General features: G+C 44.9%; 1 protein-coding gene across 1 annotated transcript in view; it reads left to right on the top strand.

Moving 5' to 3' along the window:
* The window catches only part of LOC130371065 (wings apart-like protein homolog), a 41,826-nt gene extending 30,821 nt beyond the window's left edge, over nucleotides 1-11,005 (top strand). Inside the window, exons 14-18 of the mRNA XM_056576694.1 lie at nucleotides 6,459-6,716; nucleotides 7,191-7,425; nucleotides 7,705-7,793; nucleotides 8,288-8,383; nucleotides 8,721-11,005. Of these exons, the coding sequence (XP_056432669.1) occupies nucleotides 6,459-6,716; nucleotides 7,191-7,425; nucleotides 7,705-7,793; nucleotides 8,288-8,383; nucleotides 8,721-8,786 (744 nt within the window). The 3' untranslated portion in view covers nucleotides 8,787-11,005. The remainder of the gene's footprint in view (nucleotides 1-6,458; nucleotides 6,717-7,190; nucleotides 7,426-7,704; nucleotides 7,794-8,287; nucleotides 8,384-8,720) is intronic.
* Nucleotides 11,006-19,361: the final 8,356 nt, after the last annotated feature.

Raw genomic sequence — 19,361 nt, 5'->3', positions numbered from 1 at the left:
TTCGCTATTATTGACTCTAGAGCCCCAAAACGTGTTCAATAGAGGCATGGCCTCTTTATGGTCGTACTACAACCTTTGTGATGGGGAGAGGGGGAAGATGCATTGGTTTGAGGCACAGACCTTTTCGATTGTTGTAGTATTTGTTTATTGTGATTTTACTGTATAGGGTGGTTGTTGATTTAATATATTTTTTGTTAAATAAATGTAAATAATGGTTTTAAAGATTATACTTGTAATATGTTCAATCTCTCCATATTTCCCCTGCTCATTACTGTGCACAAATCTACTGTACGTACATCCTTCTGTTGCCGGCAGACACATACCAACCTCCCGGCAGGGTGTGCTTTGTGAGCACACAAAAAAATTTGCGAGCAGAAAAAAATACATTTCACCTCCGCTGCTGCAACTCCATCCTAGGGGCAGGGGTTAATCTAAACTGGGGAAGAGGGCCGCTGCGCCTCCTTGTTTCAACCCAGCGCCTCCTTGTCGAAAATTTTAAATTACTTAAAATCTCCCGGAATGGAGAGCGAGCGAGCAAGACCGCGCACAGGAGACAGACGTGCTCCTAACCGCGTTCGCATCTGTGTAGCGAGCGCGCAGCACAACAGAGAGGGATCTAGAAACTGTGCATGAGGCAGTGTGCACGTGAGCCTCAGGCGCTGTCACGTTAAAATTGTACCGGGGGCGAAAATTGTACCGGCCTACGTCATCAGTTGTTTACATCTTGACAACCTGTCTGGCAACAGTCGACGCGATCGTCTGTTGCCGGGCAGGTTGCAAAAAACATTCGGCTCATGTTTCCAAAAGACGAAATAACATAATACAGATAACGGATCGCTAGATAACACTTGTTTTTACTTTATATTTGCATTGTATTTAATTGTTTAATCGAATAGCAACTGACGACGCGATCGTCTGTTGCCGGGAAACGGGCGATCGCGTCAAATGACGCGTTCAAGAACCTTCCTACGTCATTTGACGCGATCGCCCGTTTCCCGGCAACAGACGATCGCGTCGTCTGTTGCTATTCGATTAAACAATTAAATACAATACAAATATAAAGTAAAAACAAGTGTTATCTAGCGATCCGTTATCTGTATTATGTTATTTCGTCTTTTGGAAACATGAGCCGAATGTTTTTTGCAACCTGCCCGGCAACAGACGATCGCGTCGTCTGTTGCCAGACAGGTTGTCAAGATGTAAACAACTGATGACGTAGGCCGGTACAATTTTCGCCCCCGGTACAATTTTAACGTGACAGCGCCTCCTGATTGGCCTGGATCGGTAAGTCAACCAATCAGTTTACAGTGTAGGCGGGCTTTTATCTCTTCTCCCGAACCAAATTTATCAGTTCAGTGAATCTGAGAGTGTCTGAGAAGAAAGAAAATATAGCGTTTGGTGACTTAGTTTACAGTGTTTTTAAAATTTCGTGCCGCGGGGTGAAGAAAAGCAAGGATTGTCTTGCAAATTTTCAAAAGCTCCGCACCGTTTTTTCCGCTTTCCCCCTTGTGAATTTTTTCTAGAAAAACCCCTGCTAGGGGTAACACTGATATTCTAATTAAAACCCCTTAAACAGGTCCTCTAACTGCAGTTACTGACGGGCGAATAGCGCTGCTAACACGTTGTTTAAAGGTGCCATGACATGCTATTTTATGGATGCTTCAATATAGGTATTAGTGGGCCACTAACACAGTATTCAAAGACGTTTGAAATTCAGCCGTGGTGTAGAGTTACAGCAACTCCGAGCCAGTCGCACAGTGAGCTTCCCCCAAATGCACTATTTTGGTGTCTGTAGCTATAATGCAAATGAGGAGGAGCGAGGCGGGTCAAGGAGGAGGGTGGGGGTGTGGCCCTCAGCAGCTTGCAGCCACGGTACCATGCGCTCTGTTTACAGTGGATGTATCGCAATGGCGAGGCGCACACAGCCTTTAGCCGTGTAAATATTCTAGAACAGTGGTTCTCAAACTTTTTACCATGAGTACCACCTTAGAAATGATTTGGCTCTCCAAGTACCACCGGAATTAAAATAAAGTGCGTAGGCCTATAACTACATAGAGTTTACACAGAAGGCATTAATATTAATAACACGATTTATTATTCACATAATTTGACTTGACTGAAGCAACCAACTGTCTATAACTCATGTATTGTATTTAAACACTTGCAACGGGATAATACTAACAATTGAACAACTGCCTCAATAGGGCTACCCAGCAAATGGGGACATCATCTGGCATATAACATACCAGTCAATCTAGTGAGGTTATTAACAAGTATACTGCATTAAAGCATTCAGAGCACTGAATATTAATTTTAACAACTGCAGTCAACCAATCATGTGAGGTAAATTGTACTGCATCAAAACATTCAAAGAATTGAACATGAATATTTAAATACTGGAGTCAAACAATCCTGTTATAAGTAATCATGCGCAGCAAAGAGAGAAATCATGTGTACTGCGATAACACTGTAATCAAACTATCATGAGTAAGAACAAGTGTATCATAGAAAAACAACGTATTCAGTATTAAAAAATACTGCAGTAAGTGCCATAAGGTCAGAATATAAACTATGTTTAGGTTTGAAGGAGAATGTACTTAGGCACACATTGAAAATTAGGCCTATCATGCTTAGTGGGAGGGGTGTGATGTCTGGGTCGATTGAGGTTAGCTTTAGCCTCAGACTTGGTTCAGTATCCAACCTGCTTCCAGCACACAAGTTGAGGGGGGATGGCATCCCCCTTTGGAATTAAAATGATCAAAATCATCCCCCTTGACAGCGATACTGCATTCTCGGGCAGTATGCTATTGCGCAAGCACGCAGGCGTACTTGCGCAATAGTGCCTTCCCGAGCTCTCATTCCACACCGTACGAAACTGAATCTGTCCCCTTTTCTCCCTTTCATTCCAACCCGTGAGCAACGCTAGTCTCCCTTCTCTTCCGAATGCATTTAAAAAAATAATAATAAGAATCAGTTTTTAAAATCCTTAAATGTGATGCATGCCTCCGAATCGTGTGATGCGTCCGATCAGCTGCGTTTTTGGGGATAAATTAAGATTTGCGACCATTTGCGACCAAGAGAAGCCTGGTCGCAAATGGAATGAGAAAGCGCACAGCCTTGTCTGAAAGCGCAGGATATTCGCTGCGTCGCTGCATCCAAAAGTCCAGAAATGTCTGGCCCCTGAAAGCAGACTTTCAACGTCTCGTCACAGGACGATTTTGCAAAAATGTTGCTTCCCCTACTCGTCGTCACAGCAGTTAGTCAATGCAGGTTTAAGATGATTGCATATGATGGGTACATGGCCTAGGGATGGGCACGAGTAAACTCGAGTGATCGAAGGAAATCCTCGAGGATCAATCGAGATCGAGTACTCGTTTAATCAAATCTATTTTTAGAATGCAACGCAACTGCAGCAGGAAGAGGCCTGATGATGAACGGCAATATTACCAACCAAACATGTAGGCCTAATGCTTATTCTCCATCAAAACAGTCAGCGTTATCAGAGTATTCATTATTTATTTTTGCAAACGTTCAAAACACATTTTCCTTACAAAAATAAATAGGCCTATGCGTCTCACAATTTAAATCACGTCGAACCAAGGCCTGTAACAGTTTAAAAAAAAACTAAAACGAAACAAGTAGCCTAACCATTGCAAATAATTTAAAGCTGCAAATAAAACGGCAGCAAATGGACTATGGATTACGCGTTGTGATCTTCTCTACACGGCCGGGATTACGGCTGCGTCTTGCGGCGGTTAAAATAGCCGACACACTTGGTTGCTGCGGGTCTGCTTTCCCGAACTCACCGTTGTGTTTCAGGAGCATATGTTGCCGCCTAGTACTTGTAGTAGCTACTCTGGTAGCTCGATTTCGCTTTGCATATTTTACATTTCACCTTATGATCTCCTATTTCTTTAAAGTAGGCCTATTTCAATTCTTCGCTGCGCTTTGCTTTAACCACCATCTCTTAACTTTTTGAATTCTGGCGTGCCTGCACACGGCACGGAACGCGCCACACAGAAATGGATACATTTAATTTGCTTTGTGCCCACGGCATGCGTTAGTGGCGCCGCACAGAAAATTGATACATTTGCTTCAGAAAACTTTGTTTGTTTGTGTGTATGCAAACTCGAGTTTGCCTGTCCACCAACCGAGTTCATTTGTAACGAGTAGTACTCGAGTTATCGATTCCCCACGCCCATCCCTGATTTTTTTTTTAACGGTTGCTTCAACTTCAAAAAATTGCTTCAAAAAATCGTTCATACTCCGCGTACCACTAGAGTGCGCTCGCGTACCACCAGTGGTACGCGTACCACAGATTGAGAACGGCTGTTCTAGAACACACAGGAGTCCTGGAGCTCTATATCTAAATAATATCATATGCATCGTTATCTATATCATATAATATATATTATCACGGCCAAAAGCTGTGTGAGCCGATATAATGAATCTAAAACGACCGCGTTGGGTTCTCCGACGTTCCTGGTTCTTCCACGTCCACATCAATCTGAAGTAGACTGAACCGAGACATGGAGGAGAAAGGGTTTGTTGCCGGGCAGCGCTTAGGCACCTCCGCCTCCTGCAGCGCCGAGGCGGTGGTCCCTCGGCAGTGGGGAGTGGGGCTCAAGCCGGAGACATTCGCGGCCTACAATCCCTTTCTCCTCCATGTCGTGGTTCATGGTCTTGAGGGAGTCAAAGCCAAAGTTCCTTTCCCCCAATTCATTCTCAACCATGGCTGAGATAACCCCCACTAAGAGTCTCGTTCCAGAAATACCAGAGACGAGAGTCCGACGTGTTATGAGCTATAACACCAAAAGCAGAACGGTTATCCAAATAACAAGGAAGTGTACAACACTTGCATTACAGTCCTGGAGCTCTATATCTAAATAATATCAGATATCTATATCATATAATACATATTATCACAGCCAAAAGCTGTGTGCGCCTCCAGACGATATTATGAATCACAAACGACTTTGTCGGGTTCTCCGACATCTCTGGTTCTTCCACTTTCACATCAATCTGAAGTAGACTGAACAGCGCACTGCCTGCTGCCGACTGCCCGCTGCCGGGCGGTGGTGCTTCGCGGCGGTGGTGCCTCGCGGCAACCGGCGGCATGTCGCAGTTCATGTACTTCAGGGAGTCAAAGCCCAAGTTCCTTTCCCCCAATTCCTTCTCAACCATGGCTGAGATAACCCCCACTACAGTCTCGTTGTGGAAATACAAGAGACGTCAAAGAACCGACAAGAAACACTTCCGTTACAGTGTGTGTATTCACACACACACACACACACGCTTGTGGCGCTCGCACGGTTGTTTCTCTTTGGCCGGCCAAATTCTCCAGGGCCAGGCAGAGTAAGGGGAGGAGCTTAGATGCTATGTGACGACATATGAAACCACATTCCAAATCAGCTCGCTTGAGCCTCCGTTTTTCAAAGGCGAGCAGAACACCTAGTACTCGTTTTACACCGAATGCAAGTTTTAGTCACTGGGGGACAATAGGCAGGCTAGGGGAACTCATATTTATGTTAGAAAACCTCAGTGAGATTTTCATGCCATGGCACCTTTAACGCTGGTTAATTAGCCCTATTAACAGCATGGCCTAATTCATGAATATTCCCATCATTAGTTCATGGAGTGTGCTCGCGATTTATATTGCAATGCTTTTCTCCGAGGGACAAGAACGTGTGCGACTAGTCATAACATCCATGGGCCGTGTGGGCCTAGGACCAGCTGGTGTCTCTAGGAACATCCCTGGGCCGTGTGGGTCTAGGACCAGCTGGTGTCTCTAGTCAGAACATCCCTAGGCCGTCTGGGTCTAGGACCAGCTGGTGTCTCTCTGGTCAGGAACATCCTAGACCGTGTGGTCTAAGACCAGTTGGTGTCTCTAGTCGGGAACATCCCTAGACCGTGTTGACAGTGTGTCTCTCTGGTTAGGGTTAGGGTGTTTTCTATTAGTTCCCCTAACTCGTTTCCTATGCTTGATAGGACATGGCCGTGGCATCTTTTTCAGTGGAATAAATGATTGAACTAAGTTCCCCTATGCACATTCTTTTTATAATGAAATAAAATATGCGTTTTAAACGCATATCTGAATTACACGAATGTTGTTCTTGCATGGCTTTAATCGTGGAGTGATTAGCATCTCCCTGGCTTGGCCAGCCTCAAGTCATTATGTTTATATCCAGCACGCCCACACTCAGAGATGGACCGCTACTGTTCTATGTTATGCATCGCAATCGTGTGTTGCTTTATGCTATTCTAAATTGTACTTTGTCCTGTATGGTATTGTCCTATGCCATCTCATGCTCAGTTTGTTCATGCTATTCTATGTGTCCTTCATGTAGGCTATCTTGCACAATGACATGCAAAGGTATGCTATAACATGCAAATCCCAGCCTGTTTAGCTCTGTTGAACCGTGGTGCTGCGTGGTCCTCATGCTACTCCGTCCCCCCAGGGTCTGGGCCTGCTGATCAACCTGGTGGAGTACAGCGCCAGGAACAAGCACTGTCTGATGGAGATGGACGTGGAGGTGGAGGTCAGCCTGGGGCTTGCAGACCTCACCGTCCTGCCCAAAGCACAGCCCCCACAGCCCCCCGACACCATGACCCTCTGCTCCATCAACCCAATCGCAGACCTCACCATCCTGCCCAACCCACAGCCCCCCGACACCAAGACCCTTTGCTCCCTCAACGCAATCGCCGCCCTAGTACAGGTGGGTGTGTGTGTTAGTTGGATTGTGGCTGTTGGTTGGTGTGTGGGTTAGGGTTAGGGTTAGGGTGGTTTTAGAAAAATGAATGCGTCTGGGGAGAATACATTAAGTACATTATCATGTAGCTTTCTGCTCTTAAGAACACCTTAGTTATGTTAACAGTTTGTCGGATGCTCTCAGGACTTGGTTTGCTCATGGGACACAGAGGCACCAGATGACTTTTCACTACCAGCCTTGGGCACTGAAGTTCAGTTATTCAGTTGAATGAACCCACTTACTACCCAGTACTGGGGGAAAAGGAGACACTTGGCCTGTCACGTAGCCTGTCCAGTCACTTAGAATGAGATCTGTTTCTGAAACCTGTAAGCATCCTTCAGCGAGGCTCCGCCCCTTCCTATTCCTCACCGACGAACTGGAAGTTACTTTGGGAAATGGCATTATTAGAACAACCGGAAATGACCTCATCTCCTCCCCCAGCTGTTCCTCGAGCGAGAGCGCGCCGCCCTTTTGGCCGAGTCGCAGACTGATGACCTCATCAAGGAGCCCCCCAAGCCGGCGCTGGACCAGAGCGGGGAGTGGCAGGAGGAGGGCGGTGAGATCCAGTGGGTCGCCAATGACAACGCCATCCAACCCACCACCGAGATCAGCAAGAAGGAGGAAGAGGAGAAGAAGAAGAAGGAGGAGGAGGAGGGGGAACTGGACCTCAACAAAGGTTACCACAGATACTTATGAAAACAGCAAGTTGTGTTACGCAAACATGAGGTTGTCCACTGCAAACAGGGAGTTAGTTTATGCAAACAGAAAGGCCAGGATTAGCCAGGCCAGAGCGTAGTGGCTAGCATGTTGGACCTGGATTCTCTGGATTCAAGAGTCTGCTCACTGACTCAAGGACTTTATAGTCTACACACTAAATTCTACTGGCTTTGTTTCTGATACATGAATGTTAACAGCATGTGGACTGACTGACTCTCTCTGCCCCTCTGGTCCTCAGCTCTGTTGCACGCAGGGAAGCACATGGAGGACAGCTTCGTGGCCTCCTACACCGCCTTGCTGCTCGGCTGCCTTTGCCAGGGCAGCCCGGTAAGACACCTTTCTACACGCACCTGTTCACAGACCTTTTAAAGGCCCCTGCCTTTCACTCCAGTTGGGTTCAAATGTCTTGACAGTCAAACGTCTGGACTTAACATCTGGAGTCTATACCAAGCAATCTGAGCCTAATGGGTGCCAGGTGTCTGAAACTGATCAGAGTGGATCCTGGCTCCTTTTCATTGAGACCTTATAGTGATCTGTGGCGACCTCAGACCATCTGATCTATCCTCCACTCTGACGCTCCACATGATCGACAACCCCAGGAGTTTACTCAGCGGTTGGAATTCGTTAAGATACTCTCCACGTTCTGGACAGAGTTGTCCTTGTTTATTAATATTTGTTAGCCGTCAGGGAGCCCTGAGGGACATGTCCCATCAGGAGTCATGATCAATACCAGCAATGCCTTTCACTCTTTACCTTTTCCCTCCATATTAACTTCCTCTCGTTTGTATGTGTCTCTCCCTCCATTTCCCTTTCCTCTCCAGATGAATGTGACTACTGTGAGAGAGAACCTGCCTAAAGGTGACTTTTCCATCTTGACGGAGATGCTCAAAAAGTTCCTCAACTTCATGAACCTTACAGTAAGTTCCCTTATTCTCCAAGCGTCCATCTTGGTTCCTCATTGAAACTCAATGCATCATTCTGCATTAGATTCCTGACTGGAACATTTAGTGTGCTGGTTAAACCAAAGGCCTGAGTTACACTGACTGAGACATTTCCCTTGGTATCAATACATCTTTTAAGCTTTTAAATTGATTATTCACAAAGCATCATCTCATTCATTGAATCAAGACTTCCTGGTTATGTGGGTCTGTGTGTGTGGTTGTGGTGTTACTGACTTATTGTGCCTTCTCTCCCCATCTCCCCTGTGTTCATTTTCTCTCTCTTTTCCTTATCTCTTGCCCTCCCTCTCTCCAGTGTGATATCGGCACAGCAGGACACAAGTCCATCTCCAAAGTTATCGATTACCTGGAGCACTGCTAGGTTGAAGCTGTCTCTCTCGCACGGACACCCCATCTTCATCATCACTGTAGAGCTGTTAAAGCACTGACACATACACGTACACATACACACACACACACACACCATAATCAATGATGGAGTCACATATTGTTGTACGACTTGCAACTCAGTTGTATTCTGTTCAGTTTAATTGAGTTGTGTTCACCCAGCCATGTTTTAAGGGTGACAGAACCATTTCAACATCAAGCTTTGGCTTCAGATTGAAGGTGAACTCCCTGTGCTGTTGTCTCCTCCACGCTAAGCTGGCCTCAGCTCCTTTAATCAGACGGAGAGTAGTGGCCCTTTATGCACTCGGCCATCATCAGACGCCCCACGTCTCCCCGCTCCCAACAGACATGGAGTGACACATGTTTTGGACTCCAGCAACTCTGCTGGAGATGCCGTCCATGACCCCTGACCCCATCTTGCTCTCCATTGATTGGTTTAAGCTTTTTTTCCCTCTGTTGATCTGTCAACGGGGAGGTATTTTATTAAGAGGTACCCCCCTGAGGTTTGGGCTGTGTGGGTTTGACTGTAGAATCTGGGCAGGTTGGAGGGGAAGGACATTTTTTAATCACCTAAAAACTATTTGCAAAAGATTTGCAAAATATAATGACTAACAAGCTTAATTAGTAAAAGACGTATCACATCCAAATGAATAAAGCGTCAGTAATTGTAGACATTTTTTCACGATACTTACTCTTCCAGTGGTAATTAACCCTCTTAATCTCGATCTACCTCTGCTTTATGTTTTTTATATATATTATTTATTTCTTGGTTGGTCACTCGTTCCATGTTGTAAAATGATTCCTTTAAGAAGTAAAGTCCTTCTGATTTGTTGTCGTCTCCTACGCAAGACCTTAAAACAGCCAACATGTGGTCCCAGAATGTCACTGCATGGCCATTTATAACATTTTTTACCAAAAACTGAGTAATTTTGGAATTTAGAAATGTTGAATATCAGATGAGGTACCATCCAAATGATTTGAGACAGACTGTGTTTCCATGGTTACAATAGCCCACACCCTGTTGGTTTCCTAAGCGGTTAGATTATTTTTTAATAGTAGTTTGGCCCCTACATTTATTTTCCAAATTCTAATTTCTCCTATACTGTCCATCTCCCACACAGGTATTGTATTGACCTCGGACCCGTCACCCTAATTTATTTGATTTCTGACTCTTCTGTCGTCCACTTCCAAAAATGAGACCTCAGAGCCTCTCTTTGGTCCAATCCAACCCCAACAAACTCCTTGTAATCCTTTAACATTAAAGAGCTTTATTCACATCTGGAGGAATGGAACAAGTTTTGTACATACATGTAAATAGGTTGCTTACGGAAAGAAAACAAAATCTAGACTAGTAGACTCTACTTTTCAGAATGGGACTCTATTTTTTATTTTATACAGCTGTTTTTCCCACGTGTCGTTTCAATAGACAGACAAGGTTCCCTGAACCAACTGCAGAAAACCATGTTCTTTGTATCAATTTCCAGAAAGATGTCTTTGGTTACCTGTAAATCATTTTAAAAACAAATAAAAAATTGCTACTTTCAGTACATCCGCTTCTTGTATTGTCTATTTTTGTGCTGCTCTCGTTCTTATAACCGGAGTCTAATGATCAAAATAATCGAAGCAAATTGAGCTTCCTTTCATTTAAGTGAACTTTCTAAATACTTAGTTATATTTCCCTATTTTTCTCCACTCTGCTTTTGCTGAATCCAGTTGGAAGTAAAGAAAAAAAAAAATTCTAAGAAAAGCCTTTGTGCAGATTTCAGTTCGTATTTTTATTTTATCTACTTTATTCAGTCCATTATGGACAAAGACAAGATTGATGCACACACTTTCCTTTGGCCCAATGCTCCAGCATGTGCTAATAGGGGAGTTTCAGATGAGGCATGCGGCTTCGTTCGCCATGTGTCAGAATGCATTCTTGGATGAAAAACGACAAATACCTGTGATAACTTCCGACGCGACGAGTCACCTTGCTTTCAAAACTCGTGGTAGTTTCAGGAAAACATCTTCCGCCTGCTTTTCTGGGCATTGGCTCTAGAATAATGGTGCGTTTTATCATCATCCGTCTCGGAGGTCCGAGGACGTTGCCTAGCGACACGCATGAACACGCCCCTTTTCCTCAGACGGGGACCGTGCAGACATAAGACACTCCCCTCAACCAGAGTGGTAGATATAACGCCCCGTGCCCACTACCTCCGTCCGTTGACTGATCCCCATTGACTTTGAATGGGGACGGACGCGCAATGCATTGTGGATCCGTCCGTTCCGTTGAAGCCTTCGGCTCCGTCAAGAAGTTGAAAAATGTTCAACTTTTTCGGCAGCGACGGATCCGTCATCCAATCAGATCATGTATGCAAATTTAAGCACTGTGACGCGACTCGGGCTCCGACGATACTGGAAAGCGGGAAATCGAGTTTGCCCATTGCACTGACGGTGCAGTGGGCATGTAGCGTAACGCTACATGCCCACTGCACCGTCAGTCAACGTGGGACGTGGGAAGGCGTGGCTGACTGATGGGGGAGTAGTCTTTGCAGAGGCATCCGTCAGCCAATCAAATCGCTTCGCCGGGTTCTTCCCGCTTCTTCCTGCTTGTTGCGAGGCAAGATTACCAGATTTCCCGCTTTCCAGTATCGTCAGAGCCCGAGTCGCGTCACAGTGCTTAAATTTGCATACGTGATCTGATTGGATGACGGATCCGTCGCTGCCGAAAAAGTTGAACATTTTTCAACTTCTTGACGGAGCCGAAGGCTCCAACGGACCGGACGGATCCACAATGCATTGCGCGTCCGTCCCCATTCAAAGTCAATGGGGATCAGTCAACGGACAGAGGTAGTGGGCACGGGGCGTAAGAGAGTGACGACACTTCCATTGGACTCCGTTGTAGCGCCTACTTCCGGGTTATGGAGCCTCGAATAGTTCCAAACAACCATTTTACGGCGTAGGAGATCATTCATTTCCATTGCTGGCCGTCGAGTAACTTCTGAGGTAAATTGTTTAAATAGCTACCTCTTTAGAATCGTCAACTGTCTATATTGTATCAGAGGCCCTTTATGACGCATACACTGATATTTATTTGTAAATGCCCAGCGTAATTATCTATATATTTATCTTGGTAGACGACCGATTGACTCCTAGTTTGTTAGCTGAACTTCGCCATCTGTGAAGGTATCTCCAGGGGTCAATTGATTAAATGGCTACCTCTTTTGAATTGTCAACTGTCTGTATTGTATCAGGACCTTTATGATGCAAATACTGATATTTATTTGTAAATGCACAGCGTAATTATACATATATTTATCTTGGTAGACGACCGATTGCCTGCTGGTTTGTTAGCTCGACTTCGCCAGGTGAAGGTATCTACACCAACAATTACGAAGTTCAGTAGTGAATCTAACTTTTATTTAGTTATTTATTTATGTTGGATTACTAGGATCATTTAGGTTGATTTAATGACGGGTTTTATGATGCGATAGCTAGTAGAAATAACTGTGTGTTAGTTTAATTATATCCTGGAAAGGGTGATGTTCAGCACATGAAGCCCTAAAGATGCCGCCGCTTCAACAATGCTGATTATGATGGGCAGTGAATTTAACCTGTATGGCTGTTTCGTTTTAACTTCTTGTTGACTGATTTGTTTCTCTTTCTTAGTGCCAAATTGATTATTTTTTGTTTTACAAGAGCCCTCTCTGCTCTCCTTCTCATTAACTTTTCTAGTTGCCTTATTGGGTCCTCCACAGTCACCCCATCAGTCCCTGGCAGTCTGGTCCCTGGATCACCTGGCCCTGGATCACCTGCCCCTGAATTACCTGCCCCTGAATCACCTGCCCCCTGGCAAAGTGGCCTCTTGATTGCTCTCTCTGTCTCCTGTCATGTCCTTTTCATCGCTCTTGAAATCCACCTCAATTTCTCCCTCAATCTCTGTAACAATTACAAGGTAATGTTGCTGTTATATGTATTTTGCCTTTGCATTTGCAACTACTGTCATCTCCAATGTAAGGCAATGTAAGAAAAGTAATTAAAGCTAAACATTTCTGTAATGTGAATAAAATCATCTGCCACAATCAGAAACCAATAAAATGTATAAATGGATCTACTGGCAATTGTTAATTGGGTAGAAATGTGTTGATTATCTACATTGTGTGCAAATCCTCAAAGAATCCCTGACCTCTGGTTGTTTTTTAATCTGTACAAATATGAATTATGTAATCTCAATAGGAGTGTAGTCTATCCTTAAATTACATGGAATGGGGAATATTGTTAGCTGCATGGATCATACCGAAGTTTAATTTGGCGCAATATGTGTGGTCTGTTGCACTTGGTTCTGGAGGCACCCTCACAGAAGGGGGTTTCCTCCTCTTCGGCTTAGGGCGATGAATGAAAACTGTTGGGACTGCATCGGGCCTCAACATCAACATCCCTTCTCTTTTTGTGGCAGTGAATTGGTCATCTTCAAAGTGTAACTGTAGGTAGGCATGTAAGATCAGTTTCCATTGCACTTCAAATATCATTGAAAAGTCATAATTCTCTACACTTAGAATTATTATGCCCTTTGAAATGCTAGCAAGTGATGTGAACATTACTTACATTACAAAGTTTTTGACTGTTGCTGACCCCTGTCACTTGTACGTTTTGACGGCTGACCATTGCCATCCATTTCTTCCTGCGCTCTTGGTCCTTGGGGACGCCATATATGTGGTAACCCTTCTCGGACCGATTGGAGCATCCACACGTTTATGGAGCCAGTTTCCTGCCGTAATTCAAACCTGAAAAAAAAAAGTTTCAAAAGTTTCAAAGGCTTGTAAATCTGGGTTTGAAAACTCAACACCTTGTAAAAAAGGTTTTGCAACACTGAAAAAAGAGATTATAACCTGAAAAAAATTCAAACAAAAATTCAAACATCTGTAAACATGATTTTGTGTTCTATTTTATCTTCATCATTTTCACCAACACATTTTCAAAGTTCAAACAATTTCACCAGTGCATTTGCAGAGTTTCAAATCTGGCACTGTTCTAACAGTGTATTTCATTGTTTCCCTGTTTTGAAACCTTGTAAATGGGATTCTGCAAACAGGTGTTCATACATTGAGAAATACGTTTTGAAAGGTTGAATATTTAGTTTTAAAAACTTGTAAAGGTGTACGTTTACGCCATTGCAATGTATTTTTTCAGAACTGACTTTTCAGCATTTACTTTTCAGAGATTTGACCACACAGGCGCAAGCTTTGAGTCACGTGAATATTGGCAGTGTTCTGTCGCGCATATGTTTTGAAACTCCTGACAGTCAAGTCTGAAGAAAAAAAAAAACGTTCCTGGGGGCGGCACCATTTAGCTTTAAACCTATTGGTTGCTCTCGGCAGACGTACATTCCAATCACATTCTTGTTATCGGCAGAGCACTGTCAATCACGCACAGCCCGGTGAACGGCCAGGCATGAAAACGGGTCAGGGGTGAAAAAGGTGAGAAGGATATTATCCCTCTAGGGGGGTCCAATAGGGTCTAAATATCTTGCAAAACGTGAATCTTATAGTGTGGCCAGTCTTCCGACAGTGTGACATGTTAAATCGTGGTGGAATATCTGAGATTCGTGTTGTCTGAACGGTACGCACCGCTGGGTGACGAGTGGAAGACAGACTACGGAGAAGAGCGTCGCTAGCAATTGAAAACATCCGGGGCTGTAGCCCAGAAGAGATCTTTTAAAACGGGGGTTGGGGGGTTTCTCCCCCGAGGAAATTTGAAAATCGGGCTGATGAACATGCAATTGTCACGTAGTTTGAGAAGTAAAGGAAAGACAAAATGTCATGTCTGACTCACGTCGGGGGAGGCCTACTGAATAGGTTAATGTTTACGTTATGGATAGGAAAGTGCACCACATACCGCAGCCAAAATGAGACATTAGAAAAGCCTGTAGCCAAATAAACACTCATGCGCCTAGATGTCAAGTGGACCGGGTTGAATTCACTGCGGGTCTCCTGAATCAGTGCAAACTAGAGCAGCACCAAACAGCAATATCGACATGATGGGCTTTGCATAGAGAATCAAATTTGCAACTAATGATTCTAAATTTGCCCATTAATGTACAAGTCAGAATTTTGCGATTTTCACTGGCTACAATATTGCATCTGTCAGTTGTCAAATGTGCTGAACAAAATGTTAAACTTCAATAATTGTTCCTAGTCAACTTATACAGTGCATTTATTTAAGCTCTCAACAGCATAACCATACAGCTTCGCCACATCGGCGGAAAAACACGGCACACGCAAAGTACATCCATGGAATCAGCCGTTCAAAACCAGTCTGCATGAATCGTATGACAACTGGATGGCAGGGGATGCGGAATAGGAATACACAGCAGGGGAGAACATGAGAGCCCCAGCTCGCCGCATAGTAGCCTGGGTGCTTTAAGCGTGGAACAAGCTGGATACCGAGTGGGTGAAAAACTATGTGTGTGTTTGTGTGTCACTCTGTTCGAGCCTGCATGAGAGTTCAATGTTGTCATTAGCTGTTACGTCTTTCTGACCAATCGCAGTTCAAGGCCGACCTGGGCTGTACCACTTCGGGAGGGGGCGCTCAGTTACTCCCCTCTAGACAAAATCGAATTGGTTGCGACGTTGACCCGGCGCCCCCCGATTACGTTAACGGGCCACAGGGAATTCTCCCAACTCTCCCTATTACCACTCTGCGTGTGCGTGCGTGCGTGCCTGTGTGTGTGTGCAGGCGTTATTCAACTGCCTGGTAAACATGTAGGCCTACGGTAATATTCATACTGGTTTAAATAATGCATTTGATCGTAGTCTATTTCCCATCGTTGCTGAGCAAGAGTTTTGTTCGAAAGTTCAGTGATAGAAAACAAATAATAGCCCGGGCTATTGACGTTTTACGGTACCACTGTCATGCACCTACCCGATGTCAAGTGGACCGGGTTGAATTCACTGCGGGTCTCTCTTATATCCATCTTACCAAAGATATTTTGGTACTGTGTCCTTCTCAACACTCTCTGATCTCACTAAAAGGCTAGCAGCACGAAACAGCAATATCGACGAGATGCGCTATGCATAGAGAAGAAAGAATACCGACGTTGAATTTGCAACATTTTGCAACAAATTATTCAAAATCTGCCCATACATGGACACGGCAGAATTTTGCGGTTTTCACTCGCAACATCTGTGGCTGCTGGTAATTCAATCACAAAGAAGTAAACTCTACGGGGCTATTTTCAGCATTATGTTTTTTTTACGGCACAGCGATCCGGGGCTATTCCCAAAAGATCCGGGGCCATAGCATCGAATGCCCAGGTCTAACGACGCGCCGCATTCAAAGTTCTCCGTCGGGATGTCGGATGCGCATAGCAATTCTCCGCCCGATCGACCTTATATGTTGACAACAAAATATTTGTTAATAGTTTTGTAAATAAACTTCCAAAGCTTTTAAAAATCCTATTTGGTATTTTATTGGTCCTGTGCAAAGTAAACAACGTACAAAGTAAATAAGGTCCAAAGTCAAACCGAGTAGCGTTTCCGGAAATGATTTTGTTAGAGGACCAATCACAGCCCTTACCGTCTCTGTTGCGACGACTGATAGTTAAAAAATATTGGATGCGCACGTAAACTACGGAAAGGTTCTCCGACAGGCTCTCCGTGTCTAAGTACAGCACTTTACGGAGGACTATAAACTGGTCGGCCTCTGAACCTACCCCCCTCCCCCCCCCCCCCAAATATTTTTTCATTGAATCTACACGATTCATGGAGGTCACCTACATGTCCCGTGTACATCCTTCGTCCCTCCCTTATCCCCATGCGGGTGTTGGCGGATGGGGGAGTCTGGGCGGTGGACTGCGACGGTATGATAGTTGTCTGACCCCTTGGAATGTACTTACGTACATTCCAATCACATTCTTTTCATCGGCAGAGCACTGTCAATCACGCACAGCCCGGTGAACGGCACATGTGATTGGAATGTACGTCATCCGAGAGCAACCAATAGGTTTAGAGCTAAATGGTCCCGCCCCCAGGAACGTTTTTTTTTTTTTTTTCAGATTTGACTGTCAGGAGTTTCAAAACGAGTGTGCGACAGAACACTGCCAATATTCACGTGACTCAAAGCTTGCGCCTGTGTGGTAGTGGTGGATTCAGGGCTCTACAGTGCGCCCATTTCACTCGCATTTGCGAGTGAATATTTCGGCGTGCGAACGAGAAAAACAAAACAGGAGCACGCGTGCGAGTGACTTCTCCACAGCGCACTATACTGTGCGTTCACACCAAACGCGAAGGGGCGAAACGATTCCATACAAAGCAGCGATTCCATTTGCAGCGCGACACTTTTGCCCGGCACGGGCGAGCAAGTTCACGTGGATTTCAGGTGGATTGAAATATTTAAACTTTGCCGCGACATTCGCGTGATGACAGCCAATCAGCGTTCAACAGCGTGGCCACTGAGTGACGTGCGTTACGTAACAGCCAATCAGTTTTCAACCGGCCAACCGTTCCCTGCAGTGCAGTCCGGGGTGAACCGCAGCATGGAGGAGAAAGTGATTGCTGCCGTTTGCGACTCCCCGAGCTCTATATAGAATAGTATATTATATAATTTTATTGTATTGTATATACAATATCACGGTCAAAAGCTCTGTGCTCCTCCGGATAGCCGTAGCGCGGGGAGCGCTACGGGAGGGTTTAGCAGGGTTTGTTTACCTACGTTGCTATGGTTACCAGTCTTGTGTGTTCCAACGGTTTATTAGGTATCTAAATCGCTGTCTAATCAATACTTCATTCACTGCCTCTTCCGTGGTCATTACAATATTATGAATAGACTGTGTGGAGAAAGTTAATGCTGTTATGGTAGACGATAAAGTCTACAAACTCAACCCCTGACTGGTTGAAGGATTTCGGGTGGCTAGTTTATGATGCTAAGAACATGAAAATGTTCTGTACATTTTGTAAGGAAGCCCCATCGGCAATGGCAGGCTCCTCTCTGTTTATAACGGGGAACCCTAATCTGAAACGCGATGCTGTGGTGAAACACATCCGAGTCCACTAGGCATTCTCGCTGCCCGAGTTCTATATAAATCACACCCAGCCCAATAACCCTGGTACGGTGGAAGCCGAAATTGGTGCTGTTTTGTGTAGCCTGAATGTAATCTTGTCTATTTATTTGTCTTAATTTTGCTTTATTAAGTGGGTTCTGTTGGTGTGTGCAATTTCTGCACGCTAATAAATGTTCTAAACAAAAACCTATTGTGCCCCCATTTTTTTTCCTGTGCTCCTAAATTTTTTAACTTAGGGGCACGAGTGCTCCTGAAAAAAAAAGTTAGGGTAGAGCCCTGGGTGGATTCAATGATTCGTTTCTGTGACCCAGTTCGCGTGATTCAGTTCGCCACGAGGAGTCGTTCGCGAATCGTTCGTTCGTTCGTTCAGTCGAGTTTCCGGTAGCACTAACTCCACTGAGTCTGACTGACTCAGCTGAGAACCGTGCAATGGGGTCCATTCCATGATGCGATTTACCGCTACCGGAAACCAGGCTGAACGAACATTCGATTCGTGAACGACTCCTCCTAGTTCAGTCGAGTTTCCGGTGAAACGATTCATCGGAATCTCGACTGAACGTGGAGGAGTCGTTGGCGATTCAGCCTAGTTTCCGGTAACGGTGAATCGCATCATGGAATGCACGCCATTGCACGGTTCTCAGTTGAGTCAGTCAGACTCAGTGGAGTTAGTGCTACCGGAAACTCGTTCGTTCGTTCAGTCGAGTCTCCGGTGAATCGAATGGTGAACGAGACGACCGAACGAATGAGAGAGACGAACCGGTTCAGTTCGTTCGTCCTTTCAGTGTTGCAAAACCTTTTTTACAAGGTGTTGAGTTTTCAAACCCAGACTTACAAGCCTTTGAAACTTTTTTTTTCAGGTTTGAATTATGGCAGGAAACTGGCTCCATACCTTGGTGCAGAATTACAGCCACTATGAGCCAGTCCCACAATGAGCTTTCCACAAACATGCCGTTTTTTAGAGGCGGGTCAAGGTGGAGGGTGCGGGTGAGGCCCTGAGTAGCTTGCGGCCACGGTACCATGCGCTAGTGTTTACAGTGAATGCATTGAAATGGCTTGGATTCATAATATCATGCGGAGGCGCACACAGCTTTTGGCCGTGTTCTGTAAATACTCTAGAACAATCTGGGTGCTCCGGTGGGATCCTGGAACTCTATAACTAAATAATATAATATAATATATTGATATCTATATAATAGATATCAATATATCGATATTATCACGGCCGAAAGCTGTTTGCGCCTCTGGATGATATTATGAATCTCAAACGACTGCGTCGGGTTCTCCAACGTCTCTGGTTCTTCCATTTACACGTCAATCGAGACTGTACATCACAGACTGAGCGGCGACAGGGAGGAGGTGAAAGGGATTGCTGCCGTTTGCGGACTCCCTGTACCTGATAACCCCTACTACGATACTCGTAATGGGGGTTATCTCGGCCATGGTTGAGAAGGAATTGGGGGAAAGGAACTTTGGTTTTGACTCAATGAAGTCCAGATTGCAAAGCGATAT

This window comes from Gadus chalcogrammus, chromosome 18 (genome assembly GCF_026213295.1).
Source record: "Gadus chalcogrammus isolate NIFS_2021 chromosome 18, NIFS_Gcha_1.0, whole genome shotgun sequence".
Classification (NCBI taxonomy): Eukaryota; Metazoa; Chordata; class Actinopteri; order Gadiformes; family Gadidae; genus Gadus; species Gadus chalcogrammus.
The sequence above is the reverse complement of the archived record's forward strand: the minus strand, read 5'-3'. Positions and strand labels throughout refer to the sequence as shown.